The 23,251-nt window shown below is 43.0% G+C and overlaps 1 protein-coding gene across 2 annotated transcripts in view; it reads left to right on the top strand.

Annotated features, from left to right (window-relative positions):
* Window positions 1-12,468: 12,468 nt before the first annotated feature.
* The window catches only part of PTCHD4 (patched domain containing 4), a 102,962-nt gene continuing 92,179 nt past the window's right edge, over window positions 12,469-23,251 (top strand). Inside the window, exon 1 of one of the 2 annotated variants that reach the window (XM_021529768.4) lies at window positions 12,469-13,270. In XM_021529768.4, coding sequence (XP_021385443.1) covers window positions 12,671-13,270 — 600 coding nt within the window. In that variant the 5' untranslated portion in view covers window positions 12,469-12,670. The remainder of the gene's footprint in view (window positions 13,271-23,251) is intronic. The other variant, XM_021529769.4, reaches the window with a different exon arrangement.

Genomic DNA, 23,251 nt, shown 5'->3' with positions numbered 1-23,251 from the left:
ACTGAAGGTGAACATAAGAACACACAAACACACACACACATACACACACACACACACACACACACACACACACACACACACACACACACATATATATATATATATATATATATATATATATATATATATATACACGTATGTATGTTAAAAGTATTTTTTCCTTTCTCTGTGCTTTAGGAAAAAAAACTCACCATCCATGTTTTCACTTTTTTTCAACTCTGAGGAGGGTAAGGTTGGAGAAATATGATCTGCTCCAAAGCTGATGAGTTTTGCATCCATAGCTCAAGACAAGGAATATTAGGAAAGTCATAGAAGGTTTCTAAAACCTTCTGGGCACAGAGGTTGGGAAGAGGAAGGAGTGTGATATTGCTGGTGAGACACTGGCACAGGCTGCCCAGGGAAGCTGGGGATGCCTCATCCCTGAGTTTGTTCAAGGCCAGGCTGGACAGGGCTTGAAGCAGCCTGGGATAGTGGAAGGTGTCCCTGCCCATGGCAGGAAAGTGGAACTGGATGATCTTTAAGGTCACTTCCAGCCAAAACTATCCTGTGGTTCTGTGATGATTCCATGACTCTACGAGGTTCACATCATGTTCATTAAATTGGTCCTAATATGCAAAGTGCTTCATGATCTTGGCATGGCATTCCTCAAAGACAAATTAATTCATCTCCTTTTGGCAAGACAGAGCCATTCACAAAAAAGACAGGGCAATCAGGTTGACTTATAGCAGAGCTCTGTGCAATTAGTTTACTGCAATTCTACTTCATAATCCCTCCCCATGGGAGAGTGTGTCACTGAAATCAGCTCAGCAAAGATAAAAGAGGTTCTTCCTGGGTTTCATAACCAATTCAGCAGGGCAACTTAACTTTGTGGGAGATAGAAACAGAAATATTTGAACAGAGGTAAATTTGCTTTTGAAAAGTTTTGTTTATCTTTTATTGCAATTTAATTAAAAGCCATTGATAGCAAATGATGAGGTTTCCACTGTAATAAGTTGCTCAGGCAATCATTTTCATGCTGATGATAGAAGAATATTGAAGTAAAATCCAATAATTAAACTCAGCAAAGAACATCAAAGGAAAATTATTCACTGAGGCCCCAATTCACGGCTTGTTCAGGTATGACATCTCATGACAGAACCTGCTTGCCATGAATTCTGTCTGATTTTGAGGCTGTTTCTTGGATAAATGACATGAGGGAAGTGGGCACTGATTCCTGAAACTTGCTATCATGCAGATATGATTTTGCAAGGGACATAGAGAGAGGACTGCAGTGACAGAGTTCTCTGCAGCCTGGGGAAAGGGCAGAGGCTGTGATGATTTATGCCCCCTTTGGGATGGGAGCAGAAGATGAAATCACATTACACCAACCCTGACTTAGCTCGTCTCCTTATGGCTTCCCATGAAGAAGCAATGGAAATGGTCTTTCAACAAATGAAACAGAGGTGACCTTTTTAGTCCAAAAATAGAAATCAAAGCTTAGAGTACACCATAATACAGCATTGAGAAAGGATCTTTCAAACAGCAACTTATCCTTGAGCTGTTCACTAAGAATTAAATTTTCAACTCTGGACCATACTTGCCCAAATCAAGTCTGTTTCTGGCTCATCTCTTCATAATTTCCAGCAGCACTGATGTTAAACCAAATCAGGCCTTAAGGTGTAAGCAGCAGTATTAAGTGACATGACTTAGAGACACATTCCATGTGATGTAGAATATTTTGGAAAATATCCTGGTTTGTGGTTATTTTTTTTTTTTTTTTTAAATGTGCTCAGGTTGTGATGAAATGAAAACTCATTCTCCCTATTTGATCATAATTATAACTCAAACTACTTGGTGATACTAGACCAAAGAGTCTTGACAAATCTGCCACAATACATCCATTTGGAAAATGAAACCATGCAGGAAAATTACTTTCAGGAAGTCATTTTCTAAGTAGTTTTCTATTCATCTTACTTTAGAATTAGCATGACCATCTTTTTCCAGTTTTTTATTTGTGATAAAATAGCATTAAATAATATTAGCAGACACCCTACAGTCTAATAGTTAGCAACTGCTTTTAGCTATATTGAAGCCTGAGGCAGAAGCAATTGACACTTTTCTTTACAAAACTACATTTCTGCTCATTTCCTTCTATGCACTTTCAGATATTGTTTCATTACCTCTGGTTGACTGGTTAGTGACCATTGGCTTAATATTCCTCCTCTTTCTTTTTAAAAAACTCCATTTTATTTGCTCTGTCCTATCTTATGGGACCTTACCTGAAGTCCAGGAGTTCACAGATATCAGACAAAAATTCCAAGATATTTTCAATTTGTTATCTGAGAATCCAATTTAAATTCATCAGTGTTCTCAGAACCTCTTCTACTTTTGTTCTGCTTTAATTTACATTCCTGGCATCACTTTTTTAGCCACTGATTTGATCACACCTCACCCTCTGGTTGAAAATAGAAGCAAAACTGTTATCAAATATTTATATGATGAAGAGTCTAGAGGATCCAGTAGAAAAAAAGGTTAATTAATATGATATCCCACAGTGTCCATTCCCTCATGGAATGATCTAAACCATCACACACCTGAGGTCTTTGGTGGGGATCCATCAAAGGCAGAAAAAATTGCTGAAAGGAGACAGTTTTAGAGAACCACTAAATGCAAGTGGAGAAGGAGGGGGGAAAGCAGAGGGAGATGCATTTTTGTAATGGGCGAGGCTGAAGTAACTGTCAGACTTTCAAGGAATAGGTGAGGTCTGTGTCAGGTCAGAATTGTGTGTTGATCTCCCTGCTCTGTACTAATTCAGGATTAACAGGTTCATTTAGGACTGGGGCTTTTATATTCTGCAGTTGCTACCTCTCTCCTTTCCTCTGTATTCCCCCCATTCCTCTTACCAAAGTCATCTGAAATTACCCTCCTGATTGTGTTCAGAACACAATCACAAAAAAAAGAGAGGTTCTGTAAAACACAGGAAGATTTACATACAGGCCAAAGTATCTTGAGTGCCCAAGACCTTCTAGAGAAATGTCTTCCAAAAAAAAGCAGAATCCAGGGGATGTTCCATAGGGTGGGAAGCCTTGTCCATAATATGTGTCAATAAAAAACAGTAAATTATATCTCCTGGGAAAGCCACAGAAGCAACAATAACTGAACTGATTGGGGGGGCGTGGGGGGGGCGGTGGGAGGGGAAGGCAAAATTAATGAAGAATAAGCAAGTAAGAGGAGATGTAATTAATTAATACTAGCCACCAAAATTTTACAGAAAACATCTCATAAAACAAATGCAATTTAAATTTTTGATGATTTTCCAAGGGTAGCTAATTAAGGTGATAACAAAGCTATAATCTATTTAGAGTTCAGCCTGATGTTTGACTTTTTGCTGCATAATATTTAGATTAAAAAATTGGCTTCACATCATGTTCATAAGGCAAATCATAGGAGATTAAGAGGGTAATGCACAAATCTGCAAGAGGATCTGTCATGATGGGAAATTATGATGGAGAGAAGATGCTTTTAGAAGTGTTCTAGACTGTTGCTAGGTCTGGTGCTATCCCGTGTTTCTGGAAGGCTGGTTGCAATTGCCATTAGCTGGACTCAATGATCTCAGTGGTTTTTTCAGTCTTAATGATGCTCTGATTGTTCTGACATATCTTTTCCTTAGGAGGGATCCAGTTTTCCTGGGTTGTCTCTCTAACCAACAGCTGTGGTCTTGGCTCCTATCACAGCAGTCCTACAGTAAGGACCCGAGGTCCCAGACAAGAAGTGATGAGAGGTGACTTGAAACCCTTGTAACAATCCACTTTATCTAATTTAGGTGATTGAATTTAGGCAGGCAAGATTTCTCCTTGGAAGCCTCCAGAGCACCCTGACTATCTCCACTGACCATGTCGGGAATTTCAGCTCTTTTTTGGGAGGAAATTGACACTGAGTCTGATAAACTGGATCACGTCCCCTTGGATCACTTGGCCTATATAAATTTACAGTCCAAACTGATAGGGAAATCTGTATCATTCACTCAGCCTTTCTTGCTTTTAAATTCATTAAATTAGTCCAGTGCGACAAAAACCTGATACCACACATGGGAATCACCTTTACTCTCTGTAGTGCATGTTCTGCATCAAGTGTTAAGAGCATCCAGAGTTTTCATTAAGGACAAAATATGACCTGAATTAAATTTTTGCTTTGCCAGGAATTTAGGGCATAAAAATTGAATTTCCAGTTGGTATAAGTGGAGACAAAATCACTGAGTTTCTGGTTTTATAAAGAAATAAAAGACTTTCCTTTTTCTAACACTCTGTTTTTCTTTTCTCTTTGCCTATGACTTAGTTCCAGTCATTCATAATCCATTCTTCTATTTTTCTATTTTATAGTCATCCCACAGGAATAATGTGAAATATAACCAATCAGTATTTGTAAAGCACTTTGAGGCTATCAGGTGGAAGGAAGTGTATAAATGCAAACTGTTACTATTGCTCTTACATTGCTGCCAAGGGACCTGCAAAAAGAATCAGGTCCCCATATATTCAGATATACACAGACTTAGTCACACCTGTGAAAGCCTCAGAAGATACAAGCTGAGGAAGCATAAGAGGATAGAATTTTAATAAAATATAGGAAAAGGTCATTCATGGATTGTTTATGAGTTCAAGACTGAATCACTTTTCTGCCACAGATTTTTGCTCCTAGCACTGTCCTCAATACCTGCTTTTGGAATATTATTACTGTGTTGTCTATACTGGTGTAATCTAATACAGCTTTTATGAAGCAATTCTCATGGCTATGGTTAGACATTCACTTAGTGACAAGTTTCATAGGATGACACAAGATATGGTCAAGTGTTTCTCATTATCAGCTACACATTGTCTGGGGCAGACCCAGACCTCTGTCCCAGATGTTGGCATCTACATTTGATTAGGCAAATCCCATCCTATAACTACCTCTGTCAGTAGATTAAACACTGCCAGGGAACATTCCCAAGCACTGGAATGAAATCATGTATATTCTCCAGTTTTAGGATGGTGCCTGGAATTATTCTGGCTTGAAACAACCAACACTCTCCCAATGCATTCCTGATGTGGCTCAGGATCCAGCACCAGCCAGGTGCCATTCCAAGGGTTGGTTTGGATGCAGCTACCCTGTTCCAGAGACAGGGATATTTCATGGCTGTAGACACTGACAGGCTGTGTCAGCTGCACTCAGAGATAGAAACTGGACCCTGGCACTGCTTGGTTTACCAGGGGAGTCACACCCACAGCTCGACACCCATCACAACTGTGACTGGGAGCATTCAGTGGTTCACAAAATTGTGTGCTGATGTCCAAAGCTGATGGAACATTTACAGCCCTAATGGATCAGAGCCTTTTCAGTACTACTCCATGGGAGCAGTGTGGCAAAGGCAGGAACAAGACCATATTCCCTGCAGGCAGCTTTCAAATGCTTCATTCTCTGCAACCACAGTCACTCTGGGTTTGGCTTGGTTTTTTGATTGTTCTTTTTCCTGTTTGTGTTCCCGGGGTTTTGTTTGTTGTTGTTTTTGCTTTAGGATTGTTTATTTATTTGCTCTTTGTTATTTTTTGTGTGGTTTTGTATTTTTTGTTTTGGTTTGTTGATCTGGCAACATTTTTCAAATGTTGCATTACTCTGTAAAAGACAGAAAGAAAGAAGCTGTGCTGATACATTTTGCATGGACTCGTGACCATGTAGGTTTGCTCTTCATGAAACAATTTCTCTGGCTCCCAGTTATAAATATCTTAAAGCAATGCAGCTTTTAGGAGTAATAAAGCACTTTATATTTAACCTCCTTTCCTAGGTAATAAATTAACTCATTTTCTTATTAGTTTTTACCTTTTATCGAAACAACCATGCCCTCATGATGTTTAACAGCCAAAAATATCACTAGGAAAGTTATTGCATACCTCTTGATTTTGTGGCAGTCTAAAGGAGTAAAGTCCTGGATCTGGCTGCTCTTTGCTCCCCTCATCAGTTTTCCTCACCTCACTCTTCTCTGTCCTCACAGGATTCACAACAAAGGCCATCTCAGGCCACCTCCAAAACAGCAGACTAAGGGGGACAGAATCAGCAGAGGCAGCTGCAATAAAGGAGAAGCAAGAAGCCTCTTAGAGGATGTTTTATGAAGGTGGTCTCTTCCACAAGATCTATGGTGTTGCCTTTCAATCCTGAGTCCATCACTCTAAACAGAAAATAACACTGCTGGGATCAGGGCATCACCCTCTGATCTGGGCTAAGGACAACACTGCCCTCCATCCTCCATAAGGAGCTGAAATAGCACAAGGCAAGCATCCAAGATGTTGTCAGACCAAGAATTAAAAACATCTATTTTCTTTCTGGGATTCCTGTGCTTAGGACAGATTTCCTCCTTCCTCTGGAACGGCAGCATTAAAAATACATTACAGTGCTTCCCCCAGCCAGTTTGGATACTCACAGCACACATTTGGTGTCTGTGTAAAACCCTCATGGAGGATGTGGGGAGCAGGAGTAATTGACAGTGCCACAGATCTCCATCTAGGGATGGGTTGTAGCAGGCACCTTGGTCTTCAAAGTACTTTTCCAAATAGGCAGAGCCATGAGAATCAAGTCCTATGGTGACAGAAGAAATGAATATTCATTGCTTGTCTTTTATGGTAGTAGGAAGCACAGCAGCAAGAACTGAAAAGATGGTGTTTAATTGTTTCAGAAGTGATAAGGAACACACATGGGAATGCATTAATTTGATTTTTTCACTCCTATGAGGTAGCTTCCTCAGTCATTTCCATTTTCTCCAGATGAATCAATATTTTCTCTCTAACAAAAGAAAACAAAACCACAACTTAACCTCCCCACCCACACAGAACATATTACTTAACTGCCTGCTGCTCCCAGCTATCTTCACAAGCTGTGTTCTTGCAGCATTTTAATTTTTCAGCCCTCTCAAGAAATATAATAACATTAACATTATGCATTTTATGATGCTCTTATTTGTTACAGATCTGGCAGTTCTTTTCTAACACTGGGAGCTTTTATCAGGTTACAGTGTTAATTAGCTGTAAAAGCTTAGAAAATGGCAAGAATGGATTTGCAACCAAAACCAACCATAAACAATTGAAAAACCTGTCTATATCTTTCTAATAAATTTCCAAGAAAGCTTCTAATTTGTTGTTAAAAACCCTCAAATTTTATAAGATTTTCAGAATTAATCAGGGGGAAAAAATTAAATTAAAACATGCTCCCAAAAGCTGGATTGACAAATATTTTGTTTCAAAACTCAGCTTGTTGTAGGAGAGACAAAACAATCCTCTCAATGTAGAATAAAGCACTGTGTTTACACACAATATTTTTCAAAATCTGCTTTTCATATGTGAAAGAATTGGCCAAGTTTATCCAACAAATATTAACTCTTTGAAAACCCTAGATTGGCATTCTTTACTTATGTGAGCAGTATTTTAGCAACTTCCCCAACTGCTCTGCAGATGCTTAAGAAAATAAAACCCAACTAGGGAAATAAAACTTTCACAATAAAGCTGAATACTTGAAAATATATCAATACATAATCCAATACTTGTTGCTCCCATACCAGAGATTCAAACACTCTTTAGCCTGTACACTCACCTATTACCACTACAGCCTCCTGTGCCTCTTCTGACAGCCTGGCTGTGCAGACTTTTCAGCAGTGTCTGGTGTTTCTGTACAGAATCTCCAGTGCCAGTGGGTGCAGGTTGCTGGTTCTGCAGGGCTCGACATTCTCCCTAAAAGGCACCTCAGTGTTTCATTCCCTCCCCTTCTTCATCCTGGAGGGTTTTCTCAACTATTTCAAGACCACCACATAGCACAGAAACAAAACAGCCAATTCAACCACACTAACCACTGGTTTTGCTTTGTATTTTTTCCCCTGAAGGGTCACCCCAGTTCTTACATCCTCTCACCTCTGCTCTCATCCCCCAGTAGGATAAACAAACCTCCTCTGTCTCCTCCTTCCCATCCCTGCTCTCCCTGTGCAGTGCTGGCCCTGCTGCTGTTCAGTGAAGTTCAAAACTGAAGCAAGGGTACCAAAAGGATTTTTTTCTTATGATCCATATTTCTAAAACTAAACTCTATAGCACATAAGAGTTTTTCTTTCCCAGTTTGAAGTAGAAAATCATAAAAGTGTATGAACATCAACTGCTAGTTGGTCTGAAGTTTGTTTTACTTGCTCTAATGTACACAGCCTCTGTTGCTATTCTGAATTATCCCTCTTCAGTATTTTTTCACTATTTAATGTCTTTTTTTACCATTAATTTTTGCTATATCCACCCAGATTAAACCATAGTAACTTAAAATCACTATGTCAATAGGACCTTTTATGCCTTTACTCTTTTTTGAATCTCCATATGGCAATCTGGCTTCCAGGCACCCAATATACCTTTTTACAGCACCTAATAAGTGTACCTATGCCAACCCCTCAAGACTGTTGATAATTCTTATTTAAACTATTGAGTCTCAGTTGCAATTTGATCTGAACACAGTCCACCAGCACTGCATCATCAGAGGGACTGTTCAGTCCTCCTTGCTATAGGTTACCCTGCAAGTAAATCTGGTTTGCTTTGACTTTCTGCTCTTTTCTAAAGCTTTTTCCAAAATCATGTCTACTTTGTCTTATGCTGTAATCCCATTATTTTCTTTGTGCTGAATCATTTGTTTCCAAAGTTGTCTCCTTTCTGGGAATAGGCAACTTCAATTATTTTCCTCAGACAGACCTGCACTTTTTACAAGCTGAATCGTCTCAAATATTTTGGAGTGTTTTTAGTTTCTCTCTGTGGTTTGCTGTTTCTCTGAGCTCCAGACTCTGTGAACCATCACTCAGCTCCCCCAGCTAACGTCCCTGACATGTCTGTTATTCCACTTTAAAGAGGATTCATTGGATGACACCAGGGAGGATATAAATATCAGCATATCCCAGCACTGTTCTCAGAAAAGGTGCTGATGCCCTGCTTGTTTCTGAGACGTACTTCAAGCTGACTTTTTAGATCCTCCATGGATTTTGCCATTTGGGATGACCAATATAATGCACTGCTCACTTTATCATCCATGTTACCTGCAGGGTAACACTTGCAGGCACCTTCAAATCAGCAGTATCTGGGCTTAAAACCAGCCTGAATTTGAAAGGCACAAAGTGCTTGCAGCACCCATTCCAGTATCTAAAAATTAAACCAGTTTTAGGGGCACTAATGCTGGATTACACGTTGTTACTGTGTACTCCCAGGGACAGGCAGGACCAGCTGGCAGTGCCCTTTGGCACTATTCTGTATCTTCCTGCTCAGGAAGGAAGCAGCACAGTCCCACCTGTCACCGCACAGTTTCCTTTCCCCCTCTGTCTGCTCTGTGTTTCAGCCGTGCCATGCTGGAATGCTCCACTGCAGCATCCTGGCCCTTGTTGTCCTGGTGTTGTCCTGGTGTGGTCCAAGACCTCAGAAGCTGCAGTAGAAAACCATCCTTTGCCATATCTTATTCAGGCACTAGAGGGACATGCCTGTCCCAGCGTGGTCCAGTCAGTTTGTGCTGTGTTCCTGAGCTGTTCCTGAGGTCACTCCTGTAATGAATCATCTCAATTACTGTGGAATTGTACACATATTACTGAAATACTGGGGAATGGCTTTAAGCTTAAAAGGGTGCAGGTTTAGATTAGATATTAGGAAGGAATTCTTTACTATGAGGGTGATGGATCAAGTTGTTTAGAGATGTTGTGGATCCCTATCCCTGGAAGTTCAAGGCCAGGTTGGATGGGACTTTGAGTGACCTGATCTAGAGGAAGGTGTCCCTGCCCATGGCAAGGGGTTGGAGCTGGATGTTTTTTAAGGTCCTTTAGAACCCAATCCATTCTGTCATTTTATGATCTGGCCAAGCTCCTGAACTCCTCAGGTCTATGAAGGACTCACTGGACAAGGCCACAGCAACAAAGAGAAGTGATTCCAGGTTTCTCCCTGCCCGACCAGCTCCCAGCACCATCTCAGCTGCAGGAGCAATAGGTGCCAAGGATCCAAAGGCTCCAGACCCACAGACCCACAGACCCAGGTATCGCTGCCACCCACAGCTTAGACATGGCCACAATACTTTGTCAAGGGCTGTCACAAGCCTGCACGTGTAGAAATTAGGAATCAGGCTCTGGCTTCCCACTCAAGGTCTCCCTTCTGTGTGTAAGTACAAAGGCTCCATAAAGCCTTTGCATTTGGACTTTATTCTCTAGGAGCACTCAACCAGTGGCATAAGTACATCATAAAATAGACAAAGAGCTGTAATATGTACCAATGGAGCTTAGCATTTCCTGAGGTTATTGAGGAAGGCAGTACCTGAAGATGTGCAGATAGATGGCTGACAGGGTCTTTTTTGCAGAACTTCCCTCCTTAGACCTCTCCTTGTTGCCTGTAAGAATTCCAACCCACATTTGCAGATCAACTATATCTAAGCCACTAAATAAAAACAGCCTGAATTTGAAAGTCATGATGTGTTTGCAGCACCTAATCAAATACCTAAATATTAGGCAGCTTTACCAAATGAAGTTGTTTCCACACTTCTGAAAGGCTTACGGCTCCCAAACTGAATCACTGCCTTTACAACCTAGCACAGGCCCTCCAAAGTCATCTCAGTTTGGCTCCTGCTCCACCAGTCCTGTCATAACAGAGTCATAGAGCCAAAAGACCTCAAAGGTCATCAAGTCCAACTGCTAGTAGCAGTAGAAGTATGTGTAGAAGGGGTGTCAGCATAGAAAGGATTGCTGAATATGCTGTTTCTTCTCCAAAACACTGATAAATACTTCAAGCTGGGTGCAGCCTGATGTTTGTCAAGTACTGAATCAGAGAGAGGCTGCTAACTAACATTTTTTGAGTTCCCGAGTTTCCAGTCACCTTCTTTTTTCTGTAGGGGTTTATTACGGAAGAGCCTTGTTCTCTCAGACTTTTCAGTGTCCTTGGTCCCATCTCCAGATAAGTTTCTGCTTGACAAAACTCACTAAAACATAGCAGAAATTTGGTAAAAGGGGAGACACCAAGCAGAGAGCTGCATTTTTTGTGTTTTGCTTTTTCGTTACGCTTCTGTGATTTAGAATTACAAGTTAAGTACAAAGCTTCTGCAAAGCCATCCTGCCTTTCCTCCTGCCTTTCCTGCAAGGGGCTGTCAGCTCTGCTGGGGCTGGACCTGCTTTCCCAGGCACTCCTGGCTTAGGCTCCCAGAGGAGCAGAGCTTGCTGCCTGGAGAGTTGGTGGGCAGCTTGCCTGCTGCAAATGCTTTTCTCTGCTGCTCTCCTTTGGTCCGAAGGAGCTGCAGAATTCTCCTACTCTTATGTAATGGTCTGCTAGTGTCTTTGGTGTCTTTGCTTGGAAAACCTCTTTTTCAGCCGGAGGGTGTCAGGAGCTGTGCCCTACCTCTCTTGGGTCACTGCTGAGAGAGCAGCTGGCCGAGGGAGATGTGCCAGGGTGTGGGCAGCAAAAGGAAAAGGAGCAGCTCCTCTCCCCTTCCTCCCCTTGTGTCCAGCATTTCCCGGGGTCGCCCTGTTCCTCACAGGAGCATGGGCCAGCTCCGTCTGGGGGACTCCGGGCAGCAAATGGGGGGAAAGGGGAAATTTAGGTTGGGAGTTCTGCCTGGAGCAGTGTGTACCGTGTGTCGCGTGTACCCCCGCCCCGAGAGCCACAGCGCGGATGGGGCAGAGCCGAGTGCGGAGGGGATGCGGGGGGACAGCGGGATGGGAGCGGAGCGCGGCTCGGGGGATGCGGGGGGACAGCGGGATGGAAGCGGAGCGCGGCTGGGGGGATGCGGGGGGACAGCGGGATGGGAGCGGAGCGCGGCTCGGGGGATGCGGGGGGACAGCGGGATGGAAGCGGAGCGCGGCTCGGGGGATGCGGGGGGACAGCGGGATGGGAGCGGAGCGCGGCTCGGGGGATGCGGGGGGACAGCGGGATGGGAGCGGAGCGCGGCCGGGAGATGCAGCAGCCGCGGGACCGGGGCATGGAGAGAGGAGTGCGGCGCGGGGATGCTGCAGCCGCGGGACCGCGGGACGAGAGTGGAGCGCGGCGGCTGCTGCCGCTGCTGCTGTGGGAAGCGGATCGCCAAGTCTCCGGGCCGAGCTCTCCCTCCTCCGGCAGCCGGCGGGGATGGGGAGGGGGAGCGAGGGAGGGGCGCGGAGGGGTCGGGGGACGTTAAAATGCAGCATCATCCTCCGGCCCCGGCGAATTCCGCGTGTGTGTGTGTGTGTGTGAAGGGGCGGAGGGGAAGCGGCAGCCCTGCCCGCAGCTCCCGAGCAGGGGGCTGCGCGGGGCTGCGCGGAGCGGAGCGGAGCGGAGCGGGCACTGCGGAGCCGGCAGCGCTCCCGGCGCAGCGCCCGAGCCTCGCCGGGGAAAGGGGGGCACCGGGCGGGAGGGGAGGGAGGGGAAGGGGGGCGGCGATGCTGCCTGGCTTGGGGGAGGGAGGAGAGCGGGGGGGAAAAAAAAAGAGAGAAAGAGGGAAAAAAAGGCAAGGAACCCCCCCCTTCCTCCCTCCCCTGCCCGGTCCCTTCCATCTCCGGCACACACACACACACACCCGCACGCACACACACACCCCATTGATCAATATTTGGCTGTCTTGCTGCAACTTGCTGCAGTCTTTTAAAGGAGTAGTAGAGAGAGAGGGAGAGAGAAAGGGAAACTGGCAGGAAGGGGTAAGGAGCTACACATGTCACATGTGCTTTCTAAGACGGCCAGGAGCATCTGCAGGCTGGATCTGGTGGAGGATGCTGCGGCAGGTGATACACAGAGGGCTCCAGTCGTTTTTCTACAAGCTGGGCTTATTCGTGAGCAGGCATCCGGTGTTTTTCCTCACTGTGCCCGCAGTCCTGACCATCATCTTCGGCTTCAGCCTGCTCAACCGCTTCCAGCCTGACACTGACCTGGAGAGCCTGGTAGCCCCCAGCCACAGCCTGGCCAAGATCGAGAGGAGCTTAGCCAGCAGCCTTTTCTCCCTCGATCAATCCAAAAGCCAGCTGTATTCGGACTTGCACACCCCGGGGAGGTATGGCAGGGTGATTCTCCTCTCCAAACCCGGAGGCAATATTTTGCATCAGGCTGATGTGATCCTGCAGATCCACCGAGCCGTGCTGGAAATGAAGGTGAACTACAAAGGCTATAATTATACTTTTTCCCATCTGTGTGTGTTGAGAAATCAGGATAAGAAATGCGTGCTGGATGATATTATTTCAGTTCTAGAGGATCTGAGGCAGGCTGCCCTCTCCAATAAGACAACAGCCAGGGTGCAAGTGAGCTATCCCAACACTAAATTAAAGGTATGCTCTTACTGCATGCTTTTGCCAATTAAAGAGGCAGCACTTCATTTCTTGTCCTAAACAGCAAAGAGAAATATAATCATATCTATCTCTCTCTTATCGAAATGTGTGTGATCTGGGCTTTCCTCGTGAAGCAGCTGAATCCGGTGCCTTGCTTTTGTTCTGGGCGAGGAGGGAGGGTGGGGAACTGGACGCTGCCGGAGCAGGAGAAGAAGGGAGCGGAGAAGAGCCTGAGCACCGGCAGACCTTGCAATGCCTCGAAGGTTCAATTCATGGGGGGAAAGGGACAGGAGGTCGGTGGGGGGTTGAGAGCTGGTTTGCACTATCACCTTTTCCAGCCTCACTGCTGTGGTGGAATAATTTGTCTTTAATGTGGTCAGGAAAAGCTTTCTTCAAAGGCACAGTGAGGTCCTGTGTCTCCCTGCCAAGGCTGTAAGAGCAGCAGGAGGTTTGGGCCAGAAGCAATTTCAGGTGTCCTGCCTTCTTAACCTGCATGCAAAGAAGGTGAAGGGAAGTGGGATTGTTGTTTTTTTTTTTCTCTCTCAGTGTAAAAATTATTAACTCTGTCGCTGATGGATGGGCTAGACTTTTGGGATGGATCCCACCAGCTAGAGGCTTCCAGCAAAGTTGAAACAAGGTAAAAGGTGAAAGAAGTTTCAGTCCTCCCCATTAAAAGAATAAACAATTTGGCACAAAGTATCTCAGGACTATTTCCCTGGCACACAAACACCCATCTGCTTTCCTTCCCATCTGGAGCAATTCTGTTCACCAGGACTAACCTGCTGTGAGTAAATAAGGTACAAAGTTTGCAGGTAGCTCATGAAAGAAGTTTTTGTGGATTACAGTATATCTACATGATCCCCTGGGCATTGAACCAGAGGCAGGATTTATTTAACAGAGTGTACCAAACTCCCTAGGACACTATTTACCCATGGCTCAGGTCATAGGGGAGAGGACATGCTCCTCTTTGTAAACCAGAGATCTCTGGGGTTATCTCTTCCCTTTTTCAAAGAGTTCCTTGGGGGTAAGGGACATGCTCTTGCAAGTGCCAGCACTAAGATCCTGAAGTTACAATTTGTTTCTTACTGTACATGTACCAGAAAAAGATCCCATAAAGTCAGTCCCTGTTCCAAAATCTGAAGCAGAGACATAGATTGATTTTATTTGATTGTCTTTTTCCTTCAATAAAAGTGCCAGGTGGAACAGCTTGGATTTGGTCCCATGGCTGTAGATGTTACAGTAATTGCTTTGTACAGAGTTGTGGCTGCCTGAGTGGAGTGTGTGAAAATGAAAAGGTGTCCTTGCTGAAAAGTCCTGAGTGCAAAGAGTGCTCAGATAAACAAGTTATTCTGGATTAAATATCCCTGGATGAATTTTATCTTCTAGTGTGCTGCAAAGACAATCCTGCTACTGCAGAATTAAAGTGAATCCTTTACATTTTACTTAGTTTTAGAATTAAAATTAAGGTAGTTCAATGGATAACACTGATAATCTAGACTAACAGTGTTATAAAGCAGCTTTATACAGAAATAGTCGTGGTAGTAGTCCTACTCTCTCAATCCAGGTTAATTCTCTTCTCTAGACAAACCCTAACTGATCTTATCAAAACTAGGATGCAATCACTTGCAATGTGGTTTTTTCTTGGGTTTTGTTTTTTTTTTTTTTTTTCATTAGAAGATTGCCTACAGCTCCTCCTTTTTTTAAAGATAAAAGCAAAGGAAAAGATAATGTGGTCTGAATTAGCTACATATTGGACTGCTATATAATTCACACACAGAGAAAGGTTTTCCCAAAACATAGAAGTCTAACTCTGAGCACTACTAAACACCATCCCAGCACCTTCAACCCCCCAAAGAGTTGTATTTCATCTTCTGGGTGAGGGAACAAGCACCCTTAAGTAACTCAGTTTAAAACTGGACAGAGCAGGGAGCTTTCTGCCCTCTTGCCAGTGAAAGAAGATAAAGCCACCAAAGCCTGTGACTAAACTTCAGAGAAAAGCCAGCAATTACAACCCATTTCTGAGGGTCCTGCTTTTACTGAGAAAGAGAAACACACTTTGCCACAATTTTCCTTCTTCTTATATGTTAAGGACTCTATTATGGATCTGTGGTCAGCCCTGAACCTGGGCTGGTCTTCAGTGATGGTGTGTCTGCAGACACTCACCTTCTCTGGTCTCTTTGGCTCCAGCTGCTGGGATTAAATTACTGTTTTGTATAACTAATTCACTATCTTATCTCTGTCATCTTTGCTGTCCCATCTACCATGGGTTACGAAGTTGAAGGGTAACATCTCACGATCTCCTTCAAACCATGGGCAAAATCTTGGTTTAATCCCAGCTCTCAAGCTGTTTACTTGACCTCCCTCACTTTGCTCCTGTGAGCAAAGGATGTGGAAACTCAGGTCTGTATTTCTTGTTTTGTATTTTTTTTTTTTTAAACAGAAACATCTCAGATGCTGCACCCATTTAGGTAGATGAGTTTCTGGATGTTCAGCAAAGGGAGACAACCCCTGTGACTGTAGCTGTGAGGTTTTGTATTTCTTCATACCTGAGTTGTGACATTAAGGAAAAGTTGTGGCTAAACCTCATGGGACTGCAAACAAGAGGACCAAATCTGCCTGTTCTTATTAATTGTGAGCTAGTGCTCATCACATTCTGTGATCCGTGCTCTTGGGGTTCTTCTCAGCTAAACTTTCCTGCATCATTATAACCCACCAGTATCTTCTAGGCTGCCTCACTTTCCCAAAGGTCATGTTCCTTGGTTAATACTGGTAGGTTTTGCTATTTTTTTAAATAATGGCTTCAAATTAAACAAAATTCTTCTAAAAACAATATGGGGATTTCAAAATCATGAAGGTGCCCCATATGTATTTAGTTTACAGCTGACATGGGTCAAGTGTCAAACTGTGGTCTGGGACACAATGACAGTGTTGAGCTGTTCCGCTTCTGCTCCATCTAGGAGCTGCAAAAACATCTTGTAGTTTATTATTTCCCTCAAACCTTGTGAGAAGCTTTTACTTTGTTTCCCTTCTCATCTCCTGATGGAAGCCAAATCAGTTCAAACCTCTCAGGTGAGGCTGCCTGAAGGGTGTCAGGGGGTGAGTTCTTGGCAGGCTTCCCACAGGAACTTTGTGGGGACCCCTCAAGCAGGTTTCAGCAAACTGCTCCAGTTTTGAAGCAGCTGCTATCAGGCTGCAAAATCTGATGAAACTGCTTGGCTTTTCCTGAAGAAATCTGGATGTGAAGGATAGTTGTTTAATCGTTACTTGCTGTAGTGTTGGAAGAACTTATAGCCCTAAATACTTCTACTATCACTATCCCTCCATAAGTCAGGAACTTGGGCTCTCCACTCAACAGGGAAGGAGCAGAGACACAACATTCACACTCAGAGCACAGATTGCAGGGTGGTTTCAAATGCCTGAGATAGGTTTAAAATCCACTCTGGCTACTTAGGGGTGATTGTAGGCAAGTGCAGATGAACCAGGCTGAAGGAAAATGCCAGCTTTCATTGCTTTGGGAGCACAGTAGTCTGCTCACTGCAGTCTGCAGCCCAGCCAGAGAGTGACTTGCCCAAGGTCATGCAGATAGACCGTGGCAGAGCAGGAAAACAAAGCTGGATATATGAAGTCTTGATGAAGACTTTTGAAATATTTCCTGGAGAAACTTTGCTCATGCTTTCCTCAGTTCAGGACATAAAAAAGATGCCTCTGTGCTTGGGGTCTGGACTGTGCCTTAACTTGCACAGACTGGACAAATTTGTGCTGAGCACTCACTGTCAGTCATCAAACTGTTAAATCTCAAGTTTTGGCAAATATCAACATTGTTTTTGTCAGCTGGCACTTCCAGAACTGTAACTGTGTGTGACTTGGGAGACAGCATGGGAAAGAGTCCACTCCAGATCAGTAAATCTGCTCCATCCTGCTGATAATGGTGTGTGGTGTTCTTAGAAGTGAGCACATTGTGCCTCTGCCTCAGGGCCAGAATGTGGTCTGAGGCACAGTCTATTTGTTGGTATAAACAGAATTATTGATTACCTGAGGATTACTTCTTGTGTACCATGAAATATGAGGGAAGAGATTGCTTTTTGACCCTGATTCGCCTATAACCAAAGAAAATTTTCTGTCCTATTCCAGAAAAAGCCAAAAAAGCTCCAGATAAAAATAATCAAAGTTATTTCTGAACACAGTCTTTATATGGAATGGAAAAAAAAGAAAAGTATAAAAACATTTTTTCAGGTATTTCATCTTTATTGTTTCTTTGTTGCTTTTATGTTTATTTGCTACTTTGTCTGAGAAAAGATAGTAACTGAGAACTTCCCTGTCTGAGTTCAAAATAAATATGACAACTGCTGGCTTAAAGAAAACTTTTATATCTGGTCAGCAGATTGGTTCCTGTAATATTGCCTTCAATTAATTAAGTATCAGTCATTTATGAACACTAGGCAAAACAGCAGCCAATAAACCAGAAATCTCTATTACCACATTTGTGATAAACACATCAGTTGGATATTGAGTCTGCTCTTGCTTAAGCTGAAGCATTACTTGCATTCACTCAACATCTTGAAACCTCTAATTGCAGTTTTGCTACTGGCCAGATTCTCAAGTTTTCTCGCATTAGCAGCTGTACTTTCAAATGAGTCTTGCTCCATTTGCATTTGTGGAGTCTTTCTGACTGCTCTAAGATTAATCCCTCCTTAGATGTCCCTGAGGGGGACACCTCTATGGGACAGAGAAAATATGAAACCAGAGCCCACTTCCATCAGAGTAGGCATCTGTGCACCAATAATATCCACAAACTGATTATCCCTGCAGTAAAATCATTTAGAGTGCAAGATTGCCCTAACTCAAACAAGCAGATGCTTCTTCAGAAGCAGTGTGGCTCTGCACCCTTTTGTGATACCACCTGTTCCAACCCAAGCATGTGGTTCAGGATTTTGTGAAGTGCTCTGTGGCTGGAAAAATCTACCAAGTCAAAGAAAAATAATAAAACATGTGCAGGGAGAAGATCAGAAGAGGGAGGCTGCAGGCTGCAGATAGTTTTCATCTCAGCATCGCAGATGAAGACAGGATGGGCAGGCTGAGCTCAGAATAGCTGCTCAGTAGCATGAAAGCAAGTGGAAAATGTTTGAAGCATAGGAGCATCTTCTGGCTCACAGATTGGGAAACTAATCTGGGGGAAAAAAGAGGCACTTCTACTCTTCCAACTGTGTTTCCATACTGCCCAGCAGCACTGGGGAGGGCTCCTGACCCTCCTCACCTGGATGGGCTGGTGGAGCTGTGCCTTTGCTGGGAGATGCCTCTGTAGATATCAGCTTTTGAAGATGTGATTAAGCAGCTCAGTTTGGGCAAGAAATTAAGTATTTCCTTTCATTTTTAGTAGAATTCTGCACTCCTGCCTTTGCTTAGTACATTAGGAAGGGTCTCTGCATTGTCTCTGACAGCCAAGCATTAAGTTAACACTCTCATGTACAGATAAGTCATTCCAATGTAAACAAAGAGCAGAAAGGTAGCAGAGACCAAGCAAGGCAAAAATGAGTGTTTGGGTGCTCTTTCTGAATTGCCATTCTTCAGTTCAGAACTTAACATTCCTTGTCAATCTCTGAGGGACATTCCACCTTCAGCTGACCAGGAGTGTAGAGAGCAAGTTCCTTGGGTGTGGGGCTCCATCCTTCCCATCCAGCACTGAGAGTTCTGGCCATATAGAAGACTGCAAAGAAAATATTCTTCGTTGACCTTTTGGATGACCTTGGTTGTCTTCCCCTCCCAGCTATTCCACTTTTAGTTTTGTCAGCACTTACAGGAGGACATGGCCTTTTGTGCAGTGCCAGGCCTTGATGTGAATAATAATAAAGAAACAACTGGAAGGTTGTTTAGGAGGAGAGAAGAGCAAAATGCAATTACAAAGCCCTTCTGCTAGTAATAATGGCTTATCCCTGGGGATCCCTGGGGTGGATGTCATATGCCTGCCAAAGGGAGAAAGCCCAGTAAAACTTTGCCATTTTCCCTAAAAAAGACAGTCCCTGGTGGACATAAAAAACATTTATTTCCTTTACATAAAATATTATTAAATATTTGGTTAAAGCTTGCCAATGTTTTTACAATGGCATGGTATCTTATAACAGTTATCCCTGTGTTTTCCCAAAAGGTCTTTGTAGCCCCCTGCTGTACTGGCTGTGTGAGCTCTTGGAGGGATCTGAACTTCTGTCTTCAGATTTACAACAGATGGGTATTCTTGATATCTGTAACAAGAATGGAACAAATTCAAGTACCACCAAGCAAGGCAGAATAAAATTTATTAACATTAGAAAAGAAGACATGACATATGCCCAGATGGAGAGGAGACCTTGTCTATCCTATTATAAGGATATACCACTTCTATTCTATGGTAGAAGTGAGAGGAATCTTGTAAGGACAAAATTAGGCTGATAAATATGGCCAAAGAGAAGTTCTTAAATTATTTATCATCCTTTATGCTTATGTGGGTATGCATTTACAGGCATATCTTAGTTGGCAAACAATGATGTAGGTAAGGCTGGGGTAGGCATTTGGAAAACAGTAATCTAAGAGCAAAATCCATATTAAACCTCTTCAGACATTGAGATAAAAGATCTCTCTGCAGTGGTTATTACAAAAGAACACGCTGACTGGTTCTCCAAGAGAAGTCAATCGAGTTGGGGAAACCGTGATCTTGCATTTGTATTGAAAGCTTTTAATTTATGCAGGCCCCACATCCACTGCCCCTTCATACTGCAAGCAGTGAGATGTGGCTGAGACTTGAGCTGTAAAACAGCTTTAAATACAAAAGAAAGTCTTCAACAATGTAGGAAAGCAGATACGAGAGGCTGAAGGAGCGAGCTATGAAGTATTTTATACCTCTTTTTCTCACTGCATTTGTGCTGTTCTCTGTTTTCCTACCTACCAAGGGGCGAGGTGCTCATGTGGGGAATAGGCAGTAAAGGAAGTTCTTGGAAGTGAGGCTGTGAAGCATCCTACAAAGGGAGAGAGCAGTGACCGAGCTCCTGAGCATTGCAGAGATGCTCACATGCAGTGGCACGTGTCATTGCCCTAGCCCTGGTGTGAATTGGCCTCACTTTTACACTGATCAGACCACTGAGAGCAGGAGCTTAAGGTGAGGTGCTGGAGATCTCTGATGACACTAGCAAGGGTGAGCTGGTGGCAGCAGGAAGATTTCTATCTAAAAAGATTTACTGTGGGATCAGCTCAAGGGCAAACTTGCAATCATTTCTGGTGGCAGTTCTGGTATGATGTTTTGCTTAAGTTTTTCTTCTCCTTAGCACCACTCATACATGGTAGGCAATTCCTACACAACAGCATTCCTGCATGCCCAGCAGCAGCTCTGCAAGATACCTGAGGGCCTTCACAGCTGTGAGTTGGCCAGATCAGCTTTTCTCCCCAGTTTTATGTTTTGCCACAAAACACACCCTCCTCCAGTCCACTCTTGCCAGCAAATTGGCATCACAGACAGGGAACTGCTGGGTGAGCATGGGTTGAGAGACTGGCATAATTAGCTGGCTAATTCAGAGAGAGTTTTCGTCTAATAATGATCCATAGCTAAAAAATTAGTTGGGACTACGTGTGTAACATTTTCTGAGTACGTATGATGGCAAATATTTTGGTGTCTTGCAGAATAATTCTTCTTTAAAAATTAAACAAGCCCTAAATCCTGCTTATCTGTGCTGAGGGCATCTGAGAAGGTAAAGGGCAGTCCTGCCTTCCTGCCCCACCCCTTTGAAGCCAACACACACCGAGACTCCTAGTGCAATGCAGTGTAAGCAAGGGGGATTAAAGATTTATCTCCAGCCTGCCACACTTATTTCCTTGTGCTAAGGGTGGGACACCTGGGAGGGCTGTTAAGGAGTTCCACAATAGTTCCAGGGAAGTCCAAACACTTGCCATGCATCTCTCACAATCTGTAAGGATAAACAGCACGTACAGGGCTGGTTCTGAGGCACCGAACCCTCGTGCCCAGTTTGGCACTGAAACAAGACAGAAAAGCTGCATTTGTGTACGACAGGGTCTTGCTTTTCTTACACTTTGTGTAATTGTTCCCACCAGTGTTACATGAGCGTTGTCAGCCTGATGGCAGGTGCTGTTCTTCCCACATGCATGGTGCATTTTTGCACACATGTCAACAGCTTCCTAAAGGGTACTACAATTCAGCAATGGCCACGGAGGTTTTAGCTGCTTCTGTTCTAAATGCTGAATTACCTGGACTAAATCATGCATGACCTGGCTGGCCCAAAAATCTTCAGCTGCATCTTTTTCCATCTGAAATGTCTATCTGAAATTTCAAGTATTCTTGAAACCAAAAGCATTTTTGAAACAATGTCCACCCTGCCCTTAATTTCATTTTGAAGGATGGAAATATTCAGGTTCCCACAATTTCATTTTGACATTCCTCTAACAAAATGTTCCTGGGTTTTTTGTATTAAAAGGGGTCATTCTAGATAGTCTTTCAAAATTTTTCCAAAAATATTTTTCTGTCACATTATCCTTTAGATTAGAAAATAAAGGAGGAAAAAAAAGCCAAAGTCACTTTAAGAGGAATTTTTTTCTGTATTCAAACTTTAGGGAAGGAAAATCACAACAAAATAAACTCACCCAGCTGGTTGAGTACACAGCCCAGTGCCCCTGCAGACAAATTTACCCACCAGGAGGGTGCTCTGGCTCTCGTTAATGCAGTTTTACACTGAAGACCAAGGCACTGTATCGATGGGACAAGTGATCCTGGGTTCCAGTTTTCCAAGCCAGTCAAGTTTGTAAAAAATTCTGCAGTTCATTAAGAAGAAAGATGTTGTTAGCAGTATTTCATTATGCAATTCCATCTCTTTGACAGAATCTGTGACTTAAATATAAATCACTTTTTTCCTAACCATTTTCCAGGATGATTTCTTAGAGTAGATTTTAATACATTAAACAAATACATTAACAAATTCAGTGCCAAGTAGACGCAACACACATTCATGTGCATTTTCCCCCTAAAATTCACAGTTCAGTTTGTTCATGTTCTTGACTCTTTGAGTGAGGTTTTATTCACAGATAAGCACAAAACATCCCCCAAAAGAGATTTCACCATGAAGACTTTTACACCCAGATGACAAACCCACTTCTCTTTAGGAGTGGCTGGAATATGTGGTAATAAATATTCTTACAGTGTTGTTTCTTTTTTAACTAACCTTAATTTTCCTGTCCATGACTGATTTCCCAACTGCATGTAGAAAACATTGGCCACCCAGTTGGTGCACAACAGACTTGTCATGGTAAATGGCATAGAAATTTGGGACACCAGCAGAGAAATGCAAACATTTTTGAAGACTTACAAATAAATGTCTCTCCACTCTTTTCTATCCCCAGGCTTCAAGATTAGCACAAGCATTAGGCTTTAGGTACATACCCCAAAATAAATTTCACAAGCTTGACAAGCTTAAGAACTCCCTGGTCTCATAAAGCATTTCATTTTTGGTTTTGGGAATTCAATTTTAAAGAAAATGGTGGGTTTTTGAGTTTTTTTTATACTCCTAAAAGAATAAACCCTGTATCCTTATGACTTTTACCATCTTCTTTCCTTAATTATCAGATTTTAGAAGTGGGAGAAGGAGGACATCCTTGAAAGGAAATTTGTCTTATATAAATGTCAAATGCTGTAATTACATATGATCCATTGTTTTTCATCACAATATTCACCTCAAAAGACAAGTTAAAACAGATCATTTGTCACTACTTAACAGATCTGAACAAAGCTCCTTTAGGAACTATTCTGATACTTCTCTTGTGGAAAACCTGATTGCATTTTAAAATAGTAAAAATAGCAAAGAAAAATAAGGCAGAATGGGATGTGTTTTCACTTCCTTTAGAGCAGCTAAAGAAAAGATAACCAGGATAGGGAATAGCCCAGGATAAAGCTAAAAAAACTCAGGTTCATGCCTAAACCATTTGAATTGGCTTTTCCCACAGCCTCTTCAA

This window comes from Lonchura striata, chromosome 3 (genome assembly GCF_050655825.1).
Source record: "Lonchura striata isolate lonStrDom1 chromosome 3, ASM5065582v1, whole genome shotgun sequence".
Classification (NCBI taxonomy): domain Eukaryota; kingdom Metazoa; phylum Chordata; class Aves; order Passeriformes; family Estrildidae; genus Lonchura; species Lonchura striata.
Note: the sequence above shows the minus strand (reverse complement) of the source record. Positions and strands in the feature narration are given on the sequence as shown.